At 50.7% G+C, this 22135-nt stretch overlaps 1 protein-coding gene across 5 annotated transcripts in view; it reads right to left on the reverse strand.

The window, feature by feature from the left end:
- Window positions 1-22135, reverse strand: part of LOC100122804 (protein trachealess) — a 90125-nt gene that overhangs the window by 51413 nt on the left and 16577 nt on the right. For 4 of the 5 annotated variants that reach the window (XM_031931824.1, XM_031931823.1, XM_031931822.1 and 1 more), the window contains exons 3-4: window positions 13800-13847; window positions 10485-10514 (exon numbers count right to left, since the gene is read on the reverse strand). In XM_031931824.1, the coding sequence (XP_031787684.1) occupies window positions 10485-10514; window positions 13800-13847 (78 nt within the window). The remainder of the gene's footprint in view (window positions 1-10484; window positions 10515-13799; window positions 13848-22135) is intronic. The other variant, XM_031931825.1, reaches the window with a different exon arrangement.

Consider the following 22135-nt stretch of genomic DNA (forward strand, 5'->3'; position numbering starts at 1 on the left):
CGTGGGGCGAATATTCGTTATTCGCAATAAAAGAATAAAGCCCCGCGAGCTTATATGGGCTCGTAAAAGCTCGTGCGCGGCTGGTTTACGCGCAAGCTTTATATTTCGCGAAGGAAGGCGCAAGGAAAAAGCGGCACGCGACTGTCGAATAAATTGGCGAAAGTGCTCGTTCGGTTTTGCCTCGTTCTCCCGAAGGTTATGACTGGCGAGTTAGTGCGCGGATGTGCCGTATAGGTTCGTTTATTGAAACGTAAAGTCGACACCTTGACAGCCTACTGCACTGTGTGTTCTATTCAGCTCCTGAATTGTTACGCGCGGTTGTAAGGAGTTAATTTTATTCGCTCGTATAAGCCGCCGCGACCCGATTGATTTTAGCCACCGATGATTATCCGTAACTGTCTGGCGCTAGCGACGGGACATAATGGAAAATGGTCTAAAAGCCACTTAGGGCGACGGGCGAATTTCTTCGAGCGCGCGTATTTATATACCGCGCGCAGGAATATACCGAGAGGAGACTCGAAAATCACTCAAGTTACTGTACACTTATTACTTTCCGTATTTTACCTTCCTCGTCCGAGGCGTCTCCTTCCTCTTTCTGTCTTCGTGCAACCTGACGGCCGAGTGGATCCAGGCAGTACAAATATTGACCTCCCGACGGCGCGGCTTTCGTTAAACAACTTCTGAGTAAAAGAGGAGTCGACGAAAGTATACATATAAGAGCGAGGAGAGAGAGAGAGAGAGAGAAAAAAAGCCTAGTCCTGCATCAGCTCTCGAAAGAAGAGCACTCAACGGTACCACTTACTCCGCGCGCGAGCAAAAGTGCGATAGAAATTCGCGGCGGCTGCCACGCAGCTATTACCTATGTTATAGACGTGTTCGTCGCGCGGTTATTGCTATTCCATTTGCGCGAGCGCTATTTGCATTCACTTATATTCGCGCGTGATATTCAATGAAACTCGCTGATATACCTTTTTCCATGAATTTGAGTTACGTATATCCAAAAATAGCCTCTTTTCAGCGCTCAGCTGCATGCAGGGCTGGAAGATGATTTAGCCCCCGACGCGATATCATTTACATCCTATCTAGATAATCAGGAAGGTCAAGTCGAGAGTCCCTCCGAGGCTCGCTCTCGCAGGTAGATGTTTCAAGCGGTTCCGACCAATTTCCGAGAAATCTTTCGAAGCTGCCCTTGTCGCGCTCTATGATGTAGAACGGACGGCTGTGCTGCGAAGTAACGATAAAACCGCGCGCGGACGCGAAGGATGTATTCCTTAAAGGATCGTCTCCGTTCGTGCATTACAGCCCTGTGACGTCCGCCGAAGCGGAAAATAAAAGTCGCCGGAATTCGACTTGTTTCGCCGCCGCGTTTAATTAGGAGAGCGGCGCGCGCGAAAAAATTTCGCGCCATTTCACCCTAATTAAAAACGTTACGGCTAGAGGCGCGAGGGAGGATTCCCTTAATTCTCTCTCCCTCACACGCGCATACATCCTTCCTGAGAGAGCGGACTCTTTCTTATTTTCCCGCTCGCGCGCTTTTTCCTCCCACTCTCTCGCTTCAGCGTCATAAATATCGGAGCCCCGCCTCGAAATTCTATAATTGCGCGTTTAATTACCAAAGTCTGATGTATACGCTGCCGGGGCTCGTAATTAATCGCTCCGAGATCTCTCTATAATGCGGGAGGAGGAGACGCGCGATGGCTGGCGTCGATTGGATTATTTGCATATCGAGCAAGTTTCGGCTTTTGCAACAACAAAAAAAAAAATCACTTCCGGTATATCGGTGCAGCTTGGAATAGAAGAAAGAGAGAGAGAGAGCACACTCAAAGAGGGAAGCCAGCGCGCGCGATAAATCCCACTTAAATAAGGAGACGGCCGTGTGCGCGAGGGAGTAGAGGCATTCATAAGCAATGGCCCATAAATAAGGTAATGCGCGCAGCACCGCGTGCGCAATGGTGAAATATTGAGAATGAGTTGTAAATATTGCAGGTCGCACTCGTGCGCTTCTTTCCTCCTCCGAATTAGCATACGCGCGCTTGGGAAGTCTCTGCTGCGACCGAATGCTTTATCGTCCTCTCTTTCTCTCTCTCCGGATTCTTGGGAGATTAGAGGATATAAGCGTGTGCGCCGATAATAAATACAACGCTGGGATCGACTTCCGATACGGCCACTATATACTCTCCGACTCATTACAGCCTCGGCGCTGAATGTCGGCTTTGTGCGCGCGATCTTACACGAGACTCGCGCGATGTGGCATCAAAGACGCCGGAAGTCTCGACAATGGCGCTTTACGATCTGCGCAGCCCCAATCGGAAAAAGGAGAGAGTGAGAGAGAGAGAGAGAGAGAGAGAGAGAGAGAGAGAGAGAGAGAGAGAGAAGAGAGAGAGAGAGAGACATCGGCGTGATATTGAAAACGGCTCGAATATCCGCACTTTCCACGGGGGCCGAGTGTAGAACGGCGTCTCGATCGCGATAAAGCGAAGGCGCGACGAAAGGGACATTGTGCAACGTAAGAGCTGGCTTATGGGACCTCGTGATCGCGCTCGCTCACCCCGACATTAATCAGTGAAGCGGAGCAAGAGAGTTTTCGAGAGTGTGTCTATGAATATGATTACAGAGGGTGCGAGTAGCAGCCGGATCGAGAATACGGGGTAGGCGTATGTTGTAAATTTCGACGTTTCCAGCGTTTTCGAAATATTTCGAGGTTTGCGGGGAGGCACTTGTTTTCTCGACAGCTCGCGAATAGCCGCTGAAAGTCCGATCGTCGTCGCGCGAAGGCTAATCCTTTCGGATTAAGTCCGCGAGGGCGCCCGAGAAGCGCCAGCGAACGATCCACCCCTTTTTAGCACTTCCTCCTACTTATAGCCGTATCCGGAGCCGTATTCTCCTCTCTCTCTCTCTCTCTCTCTCTCTCTTTCTCTCTCTCTCTCTCTCTCTCTCTCTCTATCCGTCTCTTTCTCTCCAATCTGCCGCGCGGCGGCGCGAATTTGCATACATAAGCTATTAAGCAGCTCTTTTCATTTCCTCCCGTTTATGACAGTTTAGTCGGAATAACGCTAGGCAAGATTGCCCCACGAACGACCTTGTTTGCGCGTCTAACGAGCGCTATATACATACATCGTACCGAATGTATACACTTTTTCCCGAGCCAATCGCCAGCTGACACAACGGAGCAACTTTTCAGCTGTATACTGCAGTAATCGAGTCAATTATATCGAGGTGCGCGAGTTGCGCAAAAGAGAAGAGAACGATCGCCTTTGCGAAAATTATTGCGACACGTATACACACACACAGGCACGGGCAGAAGTCTCGGGGGACATAATTGAGGCGAAACGCGGGGGATCGTCAATCCGACTCCTTGATCCAATTTCAGCCGCGCGCGCTCGCCGTCAGCCTCGAGTCTTCTTAAACAATTTCATTTGCATAGCAAATAATCAAACAATCTCCTTTGACATTTAAATTACCGCGAGCTCGGCGAGTGTATACATATACACGTCCTCCCCGGCCCTCCTTCGCCGCCTTTCGTTGCGCCTCTTTCTTTCGTCTGTAATTTCCGAAGACATCAATTAGACGAACATAATTTGCAATTTGCCGCCGTTATTAGGCGTGTACCCTCGCGCTGCTGCTGCTGCCGTGGCCTTTTCTTTTGCGGTCTCTTTTCTCTCTCTCTCTCTCTCTCTCTCTCTCTCTCTCTCTCTCTCTCTCTCGCGCGCGCGGATGTGTGCGCGAAGGTTCGCGGCGAGCGAGATGAAACAATTTTCGCGAGCGAGCGACTCGGTGTCGGGCTTTATCGAATCACACATGACGTTGTCCTTCACTTTCAGGAGAATCGTCTAAATTGATGGAACATTGGGTTGTACGGTAATCGTATTAGTTTTACTATACGCTCTGTGTGTGTTATTCGGACAGCTGCGTGCTCCGCAATTGAATGCTGATCCGCAGCGATTCCTATGTATGAAAGTCCGGTATAGTGTGTCCCACAAATGTAGATATCGTCGTTATTGTTCCATTCGAGTCCCGCGCGGTGTACTACGCTCCTGTGTGTAGAGAGAGAAAGAGAGAGAGAGAGGAGGAGAACCGGCTGGTGGTCATTATGCAAAGGAGATGGTCATCCCCCCGGACATCGTCGAGCAGCGCATTCCGGACATCTTGCGCCAGAGAAGTACAGTATAGCGCGGCGTCGGCTCATGAGTCTCTCGCGCGCGAGTCGTCCTCCTCCGCAAAGTCTGATTGATGCGACGCTTTATTGAAAACAATATCCCGTATAAAGTACAGCCCAGCTCTCTGCCCTTCGTCATCCCTGCGGCCGTTCGGACACGTTTATTCGAGGGGTGGCGCTTTTTTATGGATTTCCCGTGTACACTCGTATTTCTCCTTCTGCCATACTCGTAGGAATCAAAATTGAGGCGGACTCGAGCAGTTGGAAAAGTTCATAGGGCTTAGCTCGCAAAAGCATGATTATGATAATGGAAGACGCGAGGCCGAGGTGTTGCCCAGGAGGAGCATAAGTGTATCGCGTCCTATCGCATCTCGAGTATCGTAAGTAGGGGGATGAATCATTTATCGGAGGCCCGGCAGAGCCCATAAAGCCGGAGATAGTACGGCAGAGCAGAGGTGAGCAGCCGGTGGTCAGTTTTATGTCCGCGCACCGTAGAATTTGATCAAACTTCGTTTTGCGGCCACTCGGGGAGCAATAAGCGCCGCCGATGAGGGTCGAGACTCTACCGAGCGGATGATTCAGACCCTCGGATGCGGGACGTACGGTTATTCGAGTTATTTTAGTTTTGTGTTTTTTTTTTCCTCCTCGCCGCGCTAATGCATCGCACCGTTTTTTCTCCCGCTCCTCAATACAGCGCGGTGTCCAATTAATTAGCTCCGTTCCGGGGAAAATCGCGAGATTACAACAGCCGTCGTTTTGTCGCGCGCTCGAAAACCAGTCCCTCCCGGGGCTTTTCTCACACATTACGCGACGAGAGAATGATAATTTTCGCTTATCGTCTCTCGGCACTGCTATGTACCGGCCTTTGATTAATGGCCCGGTTTTTCTCCGCTTTTTACGCAGCTCCGCGCGATGAGTGCTCCGTGCTGATTTAATTTCCGAGCCGCTCTCTCTCTCTCTCTCTCTCTCTCTCTCTCTCTCTCTCTCTCTCTCTCTCGTTCATTCGCGGGTTTTGTCGTGAGCGAGCGCGCGTCTTGTTTGAGTTTCCGAGAGAGGAGAGCTGCCATTACTGTCAGTCTCGTTCAGCGTCAGAGCCTCGTTGGCTCCGGCCACTCTATTTGTCCTAGCTACGCCTGGTTTAACGAGTTACACGTATCCCGTCCGTCTGCTACATAAATCCTCGTTCATTTCTCTCGACGAGACGAGCAAGAGAGAGACTATCCTCTTCCCGCACCTATACGGCTTTTATTTCGATTTCGTCGCCTCGCCTCTCGTTTGATTCGAATCAGCCGATCGATGCCCTGCCCGAGGGAAAAATGACGGAAGAACGAGTATAGCCGTGAAATTAGAGCGTTTTGGACTGGACTGTTGAATTTCCTGTAGACTCCGGCTAGCGAAGATAGATGGCGCATGAGCGCTTTTCTATTCCCGTCATCGATCTCTGATAGCCCAGGGCATATAGTTATGCCGAAACTGCTTTTCGTTATGCCTGCTGCTTGGGTCTCTCACGCTACAACTGTCTTAGGCTACTGGTTATCACAGCGTTTAATGGGTTTATAGATTTATTAAATATATTCTATAGAATCTTCAGAAATAAGCTCGACGCAGCGAATAAAGCTGACCGACTTCCTGCGCCGTCCAATTCTTAAATTTCGTGCCGCACATAGCGCCTCTTTCGTCATCGTAGTATCGCTTAATTGCCGCTCGGAATGCATCTGCCATTATATACGAATACGATCCGACTCACACGCGGCGAAAGTACAGCGCCGCGCGCACACCGACGCACCGAAAGCCAACAAAGCCTTCCACGTATTAACAATTATAGGCAATTTACGCGTTTGCGTCACTCTTACCGCGAACCATACGCGAGAGAGATATATTTCTCGTTACACGGATGCTGTATGAAAACGCCATAAATCAGATCGGATTCTTCGGCAAATTGACGTCGCTGCCGCGGTAGGAAAAATCGGCGAGAGGTAAACTATAATTGTTGGCGCGCGCGAGAGAAAAGAAACACTCGAGGATGAAGAATTATTGTACGCGCGCGATTGATTGATAGATTCGGTTTTACGACGACGTACACGTTATTGTCGTGCCCCAGCGAGCTGCCGATGAAACGATATTCGTGTGAACGCGTTCGATCGTGATCAGCGTGACTTTTTACAGCGGGATTTTACCACAGAGCGTTTCGCGAAAAACAGTCGAGGCTAATTTCCACTCAATTATTGAAAGAAAGCGTTCCCCGGAAGCCCCGGCGATAAAAGCCGGGACGCGGCGTATTTCGCCGTGCGCACAGCGAGAAACAGGGAAAAAAGGAAGATCGGGGAATAAATTACGTACTTTATTCTCTCGCGACAGCGGAAATAAGTGGAGAAGAACAAGTAGAGCCGAGGTGCGCTGGCCCGACGACGTTCTCCCGCGGGAGTCGACGCTCTGTGCTCAAAGATTCAGACTCTCCTCCGCGGCGCACTGCACACGCGAGCGTCTCGTGTATTATATACCTAGTCGGTTGCTACAGAGACGCGATTCTTTAATTTGTTTAAGCGACACCGCGCGTAAAAATAACGTAACTCCGAGCGCAGCTTCTCTTTCTCTATTTTTTTTTCGCCCCCCGCGAGCAGCCCCGTAATGCGATGGCCGAGGCGCGACATAAAAACACCGTAAAAACTTCCTTCCCCCGCCCCATAACTCGGGCTTATGACGCGCGCCTGTAATCCCTCGGCAAGCACGTGCGGCCGAAAAGTCGGGGATTTTCACCGCTGCACTTTTCTCCCCCCCCCCTCTTTTCGGCTTTTCTTTTCGCGGTCGTACACACACAACCCGGATCTTCGCCTAGTAATTTACGGACTCCGGATTGAGTCCAGTGCACACAGTCGGCTCGTTGGCGCGAGTTTATGGGAAATTAAGTTTTCCGATGTCCGCTGTGCAAACACGTACGTTTTTTCGGATACGATGAAGAGCGAGAAAAACGACGATATAAATGCGGCCGGCCGTGCAATTATTACGAGAAAAAGCGCGTGGGATCGTGGAACTCTCTCGTTGTATTTTTCGTATGTGCTCTGGTACTTCGCAACCTCATAAATCTAGAGGCAAATAATTGCTCGCTCGGCTGTACTGCTCGGCGTGTGTTGATTCAGCGCCGCCGTTCAAAGGTCAAGAAACACTTTACCCGCCGTGCGAAACCCGGAGAGTGAGAGAGAGGGAACCGACATGAGAAGGAGTACTTCGTGGTATACGCGTATATAGTGTGCGACGGTGATTGGCGAGGATATTATTATTACGCGATAGAGCGATTGGTCGTGAATGAAATTTTAATTTCGCCTATATGCGAGCTGCAGAAAGACAAACAGCTAATAAAGCCAACACGATATCGTGCACCGGTGTACATAGGATAAGAGTCTTCGAGGCTATATCAGTGCCAGGTCTGATTGCCCGGGGAGCACACTCGCCAATCAAAGTCGCTCTAATGTATTCATCGAATACCGGTATCTTCAGCGACGAGCTCTCCGAGTCGCAAGACGGCGACGGTTTGATTCTCGAGAAGTTGCGAGTGTTGCTCTTTCTCTCTCTCACTCTCTCTCGCGCGCGTCAATTCTCAGAGCAATCTGCCGATGCAGATTAGGCGGTTATATCCTCGCGCCCTTGCTCACAGCTCAAGATTGATCGGAGGGACAAATTAAGAGAGCCCGCTGGATTAACGCCCGGCCTTCCGGGGACTAATGAAGCTTTTAAGGCTTATGATTGCGAGCTGTTGCTCTCGTACAATTGACTCCGTCGTCTCGAGCGTGCGCTTTAATTATATCGTGTTCTTTTTCGCGATTAAATTTGTACGATTTCTCGAGGAATAAGCCAGCTCGGCCATCAATATCGAACAGCGGCTCGCTCACTTTTTACTTCTGCGGCACTCATTTATTCCATAAATCTGACGATAAATAACCGAGCCATATTGGGGCGCTCTCTCTCGTGTCCTTTTTTTTCTCTCTCGAGCGGGGCTGAGCGTATTTCTCTCGCTCGCACGCGCTTATCGCGCGGCTCTCGCACAAATGCGCCGGAACGCATTTAAAATGTATTGAACTGTCATGGGCCGGCGGTTTTTCCGGATTTTTACATTTTTCATCGCGCGCCGGATTAGGGCGGTTATTGTTGCCTCTAAGTGTCTTGGTCAAGGGAACGGGGGATTACACTGCTATGATGCGGGCATCAGGGGCACGTCGGGCGCGCTGCCTATACCCCCCTCCCCCGTTTTATAGGACCGTATACCCACTGCCCTCGACGCGGTGGCCCCTTCTTCGGCCAATTTACGGATTTATAAAAAATCAGTTCGATTGTGCTTCGAGTACGACCCTTTTGTTTCGAGAAGATTGATGCTGTGTGCCGCGCTTACGCGCGACCGCAGATGGTCGAAAAATCTGTCCTTGTATTTTTTGCTGATTAAGTATTAACGGAGAATGTGTTTTTTTTCTTTTTTACCGAGTCTGCAGCGCGCGGTTTATCGGGGAGACAGCAATTTCCAAAGTTCATCGAATGCGTATCAAGGTAATTGGAATCGCGGCGCGCGCTGCTTCGGCTAACCACTAAGCTGGCGGAAATTGACTTGGACTCGACGCCCGCGCGTCAACGCTCTGGGCCAAGATTAGGGGCTTGTTTTCTACCTCAAGGCTCTCTCTCTCTCTCTCTCTCTCTCTCTCTGTATTCATTTCGCTCCGGCTGGAGACCCTTCGATTTTGAAACGGCCATCGACACTCGGGGCACTGAAAGTTATACGTATGAATAATAGTAAAAAAGGATCGTCCATATGTAGGTCGTGACTGTTGAGCAAGTATCGTAAACAAAATGCGTGAGCCGTGTAAGAACCAGGCAAAAACGGAAATTTTTAATTCCCCCGAAGGAACATACCGATTTCCCGCAGCGTCATCGCGTATACACTTATACATAGAGTAACGCTCGGCGAGATAGTGGAAAAAAGAGCCGCGGAGCAAAAAACATCGTCAGCAAGCCCTGGGCGGCTCAACAGTTAGAAAACACGTCGTTTTTTCCTCGCATCCGCGCGCGGCAGCAAACTCTTATTTTTCGATATAGGCTTCCGAAGCGCGGCGGCGATCCGATAAAAGCCGCAAGTGAGCTGCGCGAGGAATGAGAAAAAGCTCGAACCGAAGGAATTCCTTTATCCGCCGCGTCACTATGAGATTCTTTCAGGACACGCCGATTTGAAATGCCTTTTAAAAGGCCCGTCGGCTTCTTATATTCGTATCTCTCTCTCTCTCTCTCTCTCTCTCTCTCTCTCTCTCTCTCTCTCTCTCTCTCTCACTCGTTCGCTCGTCGTAGAAGATTAAGAGCTGCGACGCCTGATGCACTGCTCCACGCAAGTCTCGAAACTGCGGAAGCTGCCGAGATTCGATCGGAGAGAGCCCGAAATTATGTGTGTGCATATCCGTGTGTCGAGAGCATAAGGTGGAGGAGTCGCCTCGCTCCGCGGGGGTAATTTGCATTCGAGGAATTTTGCGGGCGCGCCGAATCATCGGGTAATGATGCGGCCCGCGCTGGAAAAAGAGAGGCTGCGTACGAGAGGACCGGGCAGGGATGCGTATACGCTGATGATTGCGATGCGAGAGGCGAGGAGAGATTGCGGGGGTAACAAAGGAGAATTGCGTTTCAGCAAGTTTTCGAGATTGATTCTAATATCGCGGGCCATCTCTATTTATGTGAGAACCATTGTTGCGGAGTATTTAATTTCGCGTTGTAAAAAAAACGCGCCTCTATATACAGAGTAGTGGGAGTACAGGCGCTCGCTCTGGCGCGGGTCTTTGAACCGAGCGGCGGGCCCGGCTCGCGCAAAATAAGGCAGACGAAAGAAAGAGAGCAGCAAGAAAGCGGAGCAATCGACGACGACGAAGGAGCGTAGAGAGAGAGAGAGAGAGAGAGAGAGAGAGAGAGAGAGAGAGAGAGAGAGAGAGAGAGAGAGAGTGAGAGAGACAGCCCGTGCGTGCAGCCCCACTCATTTGAAAAACAAAAGCAGCATTCGAGTGAGCCGGTCCCATTATAATACAACAACGGGGTCCCGTTCGCAGGCTCTGTGTCGCTGCTGCCGGCTGCGCAGGCTCGAGAAATCGGCAGAGGGCCCCTGCACTTATACACATCGGTTTTGCATAATTGCGCCCGAAGGACGATCGTTATTTGTATGATAATCGCGATAGGTGCGATGCTTTTCGCTCGCTATTCGAAATTCGATAACGCACTTTTTATTGCAGAAGTAAATCATTAGTAAATCATGCTTCTCACAGTGTGTTTAATAAGCCATATAATATAGTTAGCGTGTAATGAGTCGTACCTTTCAAAAGCGTAGTGCCTCTCGTCATATCTGCAACATAATAAATACGCTCTGTCATATCACTCTCATCCTGAATATCATAAGGGCGTATTTCATTGATTTAGTAAAATATAATAGATTCGTCGAGCGAAAATTAAGTCGTTAAACAGAAGAGAGAAAGAGAGAGATTTAAAATATTCAATACCACCGAGCTAGCGCGCGTCATCGGACGCTTTAGCCCGATTCACAGAGCGCGGCCGCTTAAAGTAGCGAAGATTAGAAAAGATGACGCTCGGACTAGATAATCGTCCCGCTGGCGCGACGTTAAAGCGCTCCTCTCGTCGAATAAACGCCTCTCTCTCTCTCGGCTGATTTAATTTCCCGCGATGGTAATTGTCGTTAAGTGTCGCTGCGCGCGAGGCAGCTCTCGTTTAAAAACAAGCCGATGCCGCGGCGCATACTCTCAACGGAACGTAATCCACTCGAGGCTTCTTTCTCTCTCCCACCCGCAAACAGTAGCGCACGCGACACACGCAGCTACCCCCGAACGAAGCGCGAAGAGAGAGACGCGAGCTCAATTCCTATTCGCGAGCTTGCGCGCACGAAAGATAACCGCGCGCGTTTTCGACGGGAGATCGGTTTCGCGCGCATTTAAGTCGGGCTCACGTTCTCCCGGTTGCACGTGACCCAGCTGCTCGCTCGCGGGGGGAATCCCTGCACGTCCGCGTGACGTCACGAGAGAGCGAGTTCTCTCTCTCTCTCTCTCTCTCTCAGACGCCGAGCAGCCTTCACCTGCAGCAGCAGCGGCAGCAGGAGAGGGAGTCGCCGCCGCCGGCCGCTTATTAGGAATTCCGCGCGGTCCGCCTGTATAAATTCGCTCGCCCCCGCGGATATGTACGTGGAGCCGCTGCTGCGCGGGGCTACTGATCCGGCTACCGCTCTTCTGACGTGCGCGCGGAGCGAGCGAGTCTGCTGAACTCACCGGGATGACCGGCCGCGGACGGATCACGTGCGATTTTTATTGGCCCTGATGCTGCTACATTGTTTTGAGAGAGCTTGTTCTCGCTTATTCTCGAACTCCGGCCGAACTGTGATAAATTCTAGGCTCTCGGGACTCCGATATGCATGGTGTATCAGAAAAAAAAAAAAAATGAAAGGAGAGGAGAAAAGGACCGCGCGAGGGCGTCGTGTTATGTCCGGCCAGCTCGCGATGGATACAACATAATTTGCACACTGCGCGCGCGTAACTCATTCGTCGGAAGAATGAAGCTGGCAAGTGCAGCGCCGTTAAATCACGCGAAATAATAACTCCGCGGAGACTCAGAGACGGAGACATAATTCACCTGTGCAGCTGCCTTCTTTAATCCACATACACACTTTGTGGGAGTCGAGCGGCCGGAGATTTGTGAGCCACGGACACCCCCCGTGGCTTTTGCCTGCGTATGTCGAGCGATACACCGGCGATCGTAACGAGGGGAAGGTATGGGGAAAAATTGGCTGGTGTATTTTTTGATGGAAAGAAGCAAACATCAAATTCCTATCAAGCTCGATGCAAATCGATCTCGCTGGGGCTCATCCTCGAGGAAACAAAAGAACGAGAAGAAAGAAGGCCACCAATAAAACAGGCCATCGGCAATTTGAATGAAATTACGTCGATTAACCTGAGACACCCTCGCGAAGAAGAGGAAGAAGAAGATCTTGCAAACTCGAGGACAAATTAAAGACTGGCTCCGGCTTCTTCCTCGAGCATCTTTTCGTTATGTTCGAGACCTGCTTGGATATTAGAGGAGTCGCGCCTGAATGGTTTAATTCGCGCGAATTAGCATATTCTTCGTGGACCACAGTAGTTTATAAAAATCCGCCAGAAAGGCCCTTTTTGCCCTTCTCGCTTCGCAGATCCGCTGGTTTTCCCTGCCGGTTTTTTTCTGCTCCTCCTTCTCAACCAACTTCTCGCCGGGCGAACGGGGGAAAAAGTCGAAGGAGCCGAGCTCTTGGAACCCTTTCGAATGCGCGAACGACGAGATAATTAAGGCATCAAGACGGCCGTCAGCCAGGGATTCGCGCGTTCGCTTTTCTCGTTGTCATTGCGGTCTCGCTAGCGCTGAATTTTTTCCCCGTTCCCCTCGAATCCAGAATTACACAGTGATCCTCGACCAGGAGCATGAGATATAAATAATAACGTATGACGTTTTTATAATCGGATTAAATTAGCTATGAAAAAAGAGAGATAGCCGCGCGCGCTCAATGTAGCGCATCGCTATTCCACGGTTTAGAGAGAGAGACACATACGGGGGATCGAGTCGTCGGCTTGCGCTGATGCTGAAAAAAGCCGTCGGTGCAAAGGACTTATAAGAGCGAAAAGGCAGTGGAACGCGGCATAAGACCTTACCGAGAATAGCGGACGCGCCTCGTCGCCGTACACTCTTGCTGGCTTAAGGAGGGACTCGCTCGATTCCGTCGCTAGAAAAAGCCGGAATGAGAGAACTCCGAGATCGGAGGACAATGTAAAGGGGATATATATATATATATATATAGAGAGAGAGAGAGAGAGACGGACTCGAAGCGCGTATAAAAAGTAATCGCGGTTGGATAAATAAATATCGACGATGATTTGTCGTTTTCCAACCAAGCCGGCTTCGTCGATTGCTAATAATCGTAAAATCTCCTCTCCAGCCTCGACCGAAATACTTTTTTGATAAAGCCGACTTACAACGTAACCCCCTTTGGAGAGCCTCGGCTCACCTTTTTTGTTCCCAGGGTAATTTGCATCATTGAAAAACGACAAATTCTCATGATAGCGGCCACGCGGGGAGGTGTAATGGGGTTACGGCTCCTCGATCCCCGATATCGCGCCGAGTATATAGAGCTGTGGAAAATAGAGTATAAAACCGCCGGGCGGTTCGGAAGAGGCTTCGCGGATCTTATCTCGCGCGATCGCATCTACCCCTCGAGCCTTTACTGTCTTCTCGCGCCGAAAAGAGATCGGCCGCGACGGACCATCCGCTCCGTAACAATTGAACCCGTAATAGAATCACATTCGTTCTTATTACCCGGCGCTAAAGGTCAACCGTCGAGCACTTTGGTCGGCTTCTTTTCGCGCGTCTTTATCGTCTCGATCGAGCCAGTCACAATATTGCAGTTATATTCATACACGAGGAGAACAGGAAAAAGCTCATGCGCCATCTATTTCTCTGTTGCAGGTACTAGCCAGGAAGTTCGAGCGCGCGCCTATGGAGACACTTTTGGTGAGTACGATTCCGAAAGTACTAAAGTTATTTGAAGCGAAAGACCTGTTTATACACTAAGTATATAAAAAATATAAAAGAATGTACTCACCGAGCGTTGACGGAGTTTGGATTAACGACCTCGTCCATCGACGGCTTCCTAGAATTAAACCAGGAATGTAGTTCGTTACTGTTGGCCCTCAGCTGCACGAGCGCGGGATGATGCGCGGCCGCGTAAAGGTTCGGCGCCTGCCACATCCCGCCGAGCGCCTGCACGTCCATCTCGATTGATTTACTTGTAATATTGCATAGGATATCACGCGAAACTATTGCACACGGACACGCGGGAACTGTCGATCGCGGCGATCATCGCAGTGAGAATCGTAGAGCACGGTACGAGGGGAGCCCGTGCGCTGCGACCGCGTTGAGCGCGTGCGATCGAGTGTGTTGTCGTCGTAGGCGCGAGCACGACTCTCGCTCTCTTTCGGAGGGGTTGATCCGTCCCCCACCACCGCGCCCCGCTGCGGAAAATTCAGGGTATCCCGCCCTTTGTGCCTGCGAGAGATGCCTTTTCGCGGACGGCAGACTGGAGAGAAAGAGAAGGAGAAAGAGCGATACGGCTTTATGTATTATGTAGGCGGTGGACGTGCGGCACGTGGTGCGGCGGCAGTGTTGCGAGGTGGGGATTTTTTGCAGGTGGAAATTTTCGTTTTTCGTTCGCGTCTATGATTGATAGATCATCTCGCGCGGTGAGAATAATTCCGTATGAATAAATCCAAAGTAATTTAAATGCCCCCAAAAACAAGCGAAATCGTGTATCTCCAAGCCGCAAACTCTTTCACGCGACAGCGACACGCGTGACGCCGTGTAACACACTCCGCCGGAGAGACGGAAAAAGACCCCTTCGTTACCACCCTCTAGTCTAACGCGGGTGCGGGCGAAGGGTAGCCTCTCTATCTTCATTTGGGCCGAGAGCGCGCGAGCCCCGAGACGGCAATAAAGCCTCGGTATCTCTCTCGATTCGGTTGTACACGCGTATACACGGTATCTCTGCGCCTCACCTCTCTCCATACCCCCAATGATTTCTCCGTCGCCGACGAGAGATCATCGATTGAGCCTCTCGACGAGATTATCTCTCCGAGCGATTAGTCCCGGGTACACACACACACACACCGACTTCGACGCGTCTCAGCTATCTCGAGGGTCGCAGAGATGCATTTTTAATGGAGCGATCGCTTCTTAGGGGGCCTTTAAGTTTTAATTTCCTGAAAGAGACACGAGTTTTTGGCTTATGCAGAAGCCGGGATTCCTCTAATTTGCGTGATTGCAACCGATTGCTTATGGATTACCCGGGTGACTTCATTGAAATTTATAGGCCCGATTCGGTGCATCGAATAATTAATCGAACCGCGAAATTTATACGCCCGAGCTATTTTTCATACGCGCACCTTTTTCCCGTCGATACGCAGCGCGACTTTTATTGGCCGACCGCCGATTCCATGTGAGTCACGTTCCAGCAATGAGATGGTATTCGCGGCATTTTGTTTCTAATAACCGGCGAGTGCTTAAATTAATTTCTTGCGGTACAGGGAAACGCATTTGGGTCATACGAATCCCCTGGTGGGACTTACGCGCGCGTAATGTATACCTCGAGAAAAATTAAACGAGCCCCAGTCCATAACTAAACTGCCGAACGATAAAAATGTAACGCGCAGCGTGACTCGCGCGCGTGTGTGCGTACGCCGCGCGCGACGATAATCGCCGAAAGAAACTTGAAAAACCAGATTTATCCGCAGCGCTCGCGCGGAAAGAAAGAAACATATCGCGCGACGATCCGAGTTTCAAATGCCGAAGGTTTTGCGCGTGTCGTTGGATACGGATCATCTCCCTGAAAAACGGCGCTTTCGCTCATATTTTTCGTTATACGCAGGCGGTTCAATTGGACAAAGGTCGAGGTACGGCCGCCTATATTCTCGACGACAAAACAGCTGCGTATAACCGAGGTTGCACAAGACGCGATCGCGCGGTGAACGCCTTAACCGGGAACTCGTCCGACTGGTGCGTGTATACTACGCGACCGCCGACGCCTAATGTCGCGTATATAGGTTCCTCGCGGGCTTTTACCTAGGGGACACGAATTTTTATTATTTCTTTCTTTCTTCCTCTGGCTTTATGACGTTTTTTTCCTTGTCTCCGTATAGCGCGTGCGGCTTTGTCTACGACGTGTGTTGTGGATTTACAAGGTGATAATTTGTCAGGCCTGGGCGAATTTCGCAAAGATACGCTCTTTTCGGGTCCGCAGATCGCGAGGCTCGATAAGGCTCTAGGAATTAGGAAACGCGCTCTAGTAGACGGATTCCGGCGAAGTGTTTTACATTTTCGAGATTTTATGCATCAGCGTTATTCCCCTGACTCACGCGCGGCTCTCGTGCGACAGCGCACCAAGCTGCTCGTTAAAACTGGTAAATGCAATCGACGCTCGCGGAAAGCCGTACACAGCACTTAAAACAATCATTTCCATTATCGAGCAACACACCTGCAGAGTTCATCCTCTCGAGAAAAGCGGCAGCCGCAGAGACGAGGGTCGGCCGTAGAAGGAGAGCGCCGAAAGAAACATCGTCGGCGGGACACTCGGATTAATAGTCGATTCCTACTAATTACGAGTAGCTGCGAGGGTATATCCCATGTACGTATGCGACACTCGCCCTTTTGCTCCGCGTCGTCTTTTTGCCTCTCGCGCCGCGAATGGACTGTGCAGGCTCTTCTTCGCTGAAACACGCGCACTACCGAGCACCGAGTGAGCGGTCTTCTTATCGGTGCGAAGGAGCGCCTCATTGTGCCGATTCTTTTTGCCTTTTATTCAGCGCTACACAGCCGTCGAGCGAGCGAGGAGGCATTTGTTATGGGATGATTTCTTGCTCTATACCTACGCGTCGTTATACGTCCGCTCTCAGTGTACGGAATGATTTTTTGCCGCTCGCGCGGTTTGATTTATATTTCACGCTCGATCTTTATTCGATTTCGTTATTGCTGCTTTTTTCTTCGCGCGTATACGCATGCAGATCGAACGGACGTTTATAACCCTTCTGCGTACACCCGATACGAGCTCGAGAAAAAAAAAGAGGAGCAGCGAGAGAGAGAGAGAGAGAGAGAGAGAGAGAGAGAGAGAGAGAACCGGTACGATCGCATCTGTCGTTCGATTTTTATCGATACAGAGAAGCGCCGAGCAAACAACCGCTCGGCCGAGCCATCGAGAGGTAAGGGAACAATTTGGCCGCTTGTCAATTATCATTAAAATCAATTAAAGATCGCGAATGCCTCGGCCAAAGAAATCGATCAGCCTAACAAGATCAAGAATCCGAAAGTGCACCGGGAGACGAGAGAAGAAAAAAAGCAACGAAGGAAACGATCGCGCGTGCCGCCGACGTTTACTTAGTACCGCAACGACAAAACACGCGCGTGTCATTCGGCTCGTGAAGTTCTTTAAAAATAGTGCGGATGACGACCGCACCGAAGTGTGCCACTCTGCCTCGCGCCGTGCTTTACGAGCGGAAAAAATGACGGCCGGACACAAAAGAGAGCCTCCGCACACGTCAATTAAACGCGGAATCTCGAGCTTATATTATGGAAAAAGTGTGTCGCCGGACAAATGACGACTCGGCCGCTCTCGAGTTTGCATGATCAGAATCGAAGCGAGCGTATAGAGCGAGAGTGAGAAAGACGGGAAGAAAGAGCCGCGGAACGCCCGCGATCGCGAAGAGAGAAAAAAAGGCAAGACAGACAGACCCGGTTGCAGCAGCCGTTTCTTTATGGGCGTCCGATTACCGTCGAAGGATAAAGAATGAATCTCGGAATCTCCTCGTTAAGAGGCGTACCACCTGCTGATTGGCCGCGCGAGCGCTAGCGCTTTTTCTCGCTGACGGACGTCTCGCGCGGGGATATTTTTCAGCGAATCTTTCGATATTTTCAGAGCCTGAGCGCGCTGAGCTTTCTTGTTGTGTACACACGGCGCGACGATCGGCTTGACTGATCTCCGTATGTATACACACACGTCGAATGTGACTTGCGACGCGCGATGTAATGACGAGGTGAAAACACGCGAAAACGGCTTGTACGGAAATTCTTGAATATCTTATATAAAGTTCCATCGGTTTTTGCCGTACAGTCGCAGCGCGCGAAGACGTATGTCCTCCGGTTAACGATGCGTTTGTCAGGTGCGTCTAGAGAGTACAGCAGCGCGAGGTTCCCCTCGATTGATGGGCTCTGATATGCCCGCGGTTTTGTTTCATTTGCTTACGCCACATACGATCGCTTTCTTCTTCCGCGCGACGTTCCGACACGCGTTCCGAAAAGCCATCGTACACCTCGAGGCGAAATCACTCGGTTAATTAAATTTGAGCTGACTCTTATGCGCTATAGTGACCGGTTGCCGACGCAAAAACCCAGAGCACTCCTCGATTATTCCGCGCTTTCGGCGAAAAGGGACAGCGCGCGAGAAGTACAGGAAAAAAGCATGTGGTCGCGATTAGCTGCCTCGTTCCCGCGGTAAACATGGGCTCTGTGAACACGTGCCCGATTGATTAATTCAGGCCTCGTTTTATGGGGCGGGACATGCAAGAAGAAGAAGCACTCGTTTCGTCTCTAATAGCTGCATTCTCCCGCGAGCTTGGAAAAAAATGTGCCAGAGCGCGGCATCGAATTCCTTCGGTTCGAGAAAGAGAGCATATCGCGCGCGCGCGCACGGGGATATGAGGCTTTTTACGCGATTCCCGGATCGGACGATTGAACGCTTTTGCGCGGCGGGGAAAGAGATCGGGCCGAAAATTGCGGGAGCGAACGTCTTTTTGCGGGGGATCGAGTGGTTCGATTTTGAAATATGGGAAGATGAAAAAGTTACTACTGGTCCATCTGAAAATGTCCATTATCTGCATAGTATCTGGTCAGCAACGATAGGTGGCGCATAGGCCTTTTTCGACCTCCCTCATCACAATTCGCGCGCAGAATGTACTTATAGAAGAACTCCAACCTAAAGTCAAAACCACTCTTTGCTCGGGATGCTCATGCTATAACTGTCCAAGTTTCCTGATCATGCTTGTTTCTAATTTTTTTTGTGAATAGTTCCGTTTACTAAATCACTGCACACGTGGTTCTGAGGTGCATCGCCTCCGGGGCTGTACTGTATACACGGCTTCCCCATTGAGAGCCACTAGCTATAGATACTAGCAGCTCACCTGCTCGCTTGCGCCCACTCATTCGTTCATTCATACGCGCGCGCGCACGCGATTTGAATCGACAAGCGCCTCCTGTGTGTCTGCAGCATATGCCCCCGCCTGACTTCTTCCTCCTCTTCTTCTTCTCGTATTCTTTGCTCCGCGCGCTGTGTTCTCCGCGTGTACGAGCCGTCTTGTTTGCAGCGTCCCGCTTGGCTAATCGACTGGCGGAAGACTTAATTTTCGAGTGCGAAAGTCCAATATCTTTATTGGACTAGCTTTTATCGCGCCTGATGTGCTGCCGGGCTGAATGTGTTTATTACGACCGATGCTGTAAGCGCGCTTGATTACTTTTTCGCTGAAGTTTATGTTGACTGGGTTATCCGAATGGCTACAGTGGATTAAAAAATTCTCACGGAAGAGTAGGCGAGCGCGAACTTTCCACGGCTCTAACTTGAGCTAATAGTCCGGTAAGTTGGCCAATTCGGCACAATTTATACACTCGAGGCTCATCAAGGGTACAGCTAATTGGAAGCTTCGCACGTACGTCACTGCGGTCAACGAATTCCATTCTATACGAACATTTCTCGAAAATCCGCGAAAGAGGCGAGAAGAGAATCTCCCTATATTACAGTACAGCGACACAGAGAGAGCCAAAGGACCTCGGCGCAAAAGAGCAGCATCAAAAGAGGAAGATCGGACGACGAGCTGCCGGGGACGAAAAGACGGACAGGACCGGAGACCGCTCATTACGGTGGCGGCGCATATACGCGCGGAATGTGGCTCCTCTCCTCTCCTCCCCCCCCCTTTCTCTTCGATACAATAAATACAGCATCGGATCGGAGCCGCCGCGCGCTCGATGATGCTGACGGCGAGAGGGACAATGCGAGGAGAGAGGGAGGAGAGGCTGACGACAACAATGCCCGAGCATAGTAACGACATCCAGTTAAATCGGAGGCTTTTGAGAGCCGAGAAGAGGATCACAAAAAACGCGCGGGAGCTTGATTACTTCGTCTTCTTTCCTTCCTTTTTTTGCGCAGAGATCGACTCTCTTTCGCTAGATAGAGTGCGAGAACAAACATTTCCCGTCCGAAGGAAAATCCAAGCTCAAACGCGTATGCACAAAAGCCTCCTCTCAAGGCTTCCAACTTTCCAGCAGAATCCTCGGCGCACTGCATCGTTCCGTATCGAGCCTCGATCGCTGATCAATCAAGGCTGGCGCGCGGCTCGCTCCTGCTGCCGCTGCGCGTTTAATCGATATGCGCCCGATAATTATTGACCGGCAGCGAAGGCCCAATTTGCGAGCTCGCCGCCGCGCTCCTCTTTTTCTAGATATATTATACTCTCTCGCGCACACACTCGCTCGCTCCTTATCGCCGGCTCTCGATCTTATCGAGAGAGAGAGAGAGAGAGAGAGAGAGAGAGAGAGAGAGAGAGAAAGAGAGAGCCAAGTCTGCGGGAACGAAATTTTGCGCTCACCGCGTGATTTGTGTTGTAATTTAGCATGCGGCCGGCTATCTCGGCGCGTAACCAAACTTTTGTTCCGCCGAACTTTTATATACACTGCGTATATGAATCATATCCGTCGAGCGACTGAATTTGAGGAGCAAAAATGAGCGAAGAAAAATTAATACTTTCGACGGCGCGACACCTTCGCAGCTCATTTGAATTTTGCCGGTTATCTCATCTCGGCGGCATCTCATTACGGAAGAGCGCGGCTCGGAGAGAAATATAGCCCCGAGAGCGATAAACAGCAACGCAAAGGTTGCTCTTTCGGCAGGTCGCCTCGCGGCCGAGATAGATGAAAAAAAAAGAAGGAAGAATATTCGCTGTATACAGCCGCGCGGAGGGAGAAAAAGGAAGCTCGAGGGGCAGGACGGGCCCGAGCTGATAACGTCACGCGCGTTATTAATTACCGCTCGCGAGGTTCGGCTGTTTGCAATTAGCGTCCGATCGTTTATAGTTAATTGCGGCGACTCCTATGCACTTACCCCCTTTCGCTCTTTCTCTCTCTTCTCTCCATGCCACCATTAATTACCGTCTCTCGCTCTTCCCTCGCTCTCTTTCTTCGCGCCGTTATTCCCTTTTCCTCAGCTCCGCGCTATTTTATTCATTTTTTCTCTCTCCTTGTGAGCTCGCGCTTTTTCTCCGGGAATTTTTCAAGGCGTTTACACCAGCGCGCGATAATAGAGTATTTAAGGGCCCGGCTTTCTTGTAATTAAATTGCTTTACATTCGATCAAGTGCATGGGCCGTATGGATTTTTAAAACGGGGCCCCATAAATAACTCCGGCATGAGCTCATTACGCTGCGAGCGAGCGAGCGTAATTGTTCGCGGCTGTGCGCCCTCTCAGATATTCGATTTAGATACCTAACCGCGACTCATTAATCTCCATTAATTATTGAGAAAAATTCAGGCCGCGCGCTTTATTAAATTCGGCGGTCAATTAAAAATTCGGGATAAACGAGTATCGAAGCTGCATTTTTCCGGCCCCCGAGTCTGTCATACGTCTCGTCGCGCGGTGACGACGACAACCCGCGCTCTGGCTTGATTTACGTCGGGGAGCGTGTACGCCGCGTAAGAAGAGCGAACTCCTCTCGCCGCGGCTTTGAACAATGGAATTGCGTCGCCCCGTCAATCTGCCCCTATCGATCACTTCGCCGGGCCGGTTTCTCCTGCACACGAGCCAAGTCTCTACCTGCAGCGGCTTCTCCTGTGCAGCGCGCGGTATGAGCCGTGCTACGACCACTCGAATGCGTGTGTTCGAGATTATAAACGTTATTGCGCGAATCCCGTTCGATCGGCCGGAATTGCTTATTAAAGCATCCTCGTTCCCTTGAAATCGCCCATCGATGCATCTATATAACCCGTTCGTCTGCGCGGCCTGATCTACGAGCGTGCGAGCGATTATTAGGTCTAACGAGAACACCTTCGGCCATTAGCGCTCGCGCACATGTGCCGGAGAGAGAACACTCGGGGGTTGAACGAACTCGATCGATCTGTTGTATGTGAGCCGGATTTTTGCGCCCGTCCTTGTGTTTCCGATTATTCACCCGAGGCTTGTAATTACGTAATTTGTTATACCGCACGCGCGCGCGCGAGCAATACTCGAGAGAGAGTTCATTGATTATAAGTGCGCGGAGTTTAATGCGAGGAGGTGCCGCTGTTGTTATTGATTGGAGCAACCCCGGGGATCGTTTGTCTCTCGCGCGCGCAATACGTTATTGAATTTTCGAAT

This window comes from Nasonia vitripennis, chromosome 5 (genome assembly GCF_009193385.2).
Source record: "Nasonia vitripennis strain AsymCx chromosome 5, Nvit_psr_1.1, whole genome shotgun sequence".
NCBI lineage: Eukaryota > Metazoa > Arthropoda > Insecta > Hymenoptera > Pteromalidae > Nasonia > Nasonia vitripennis.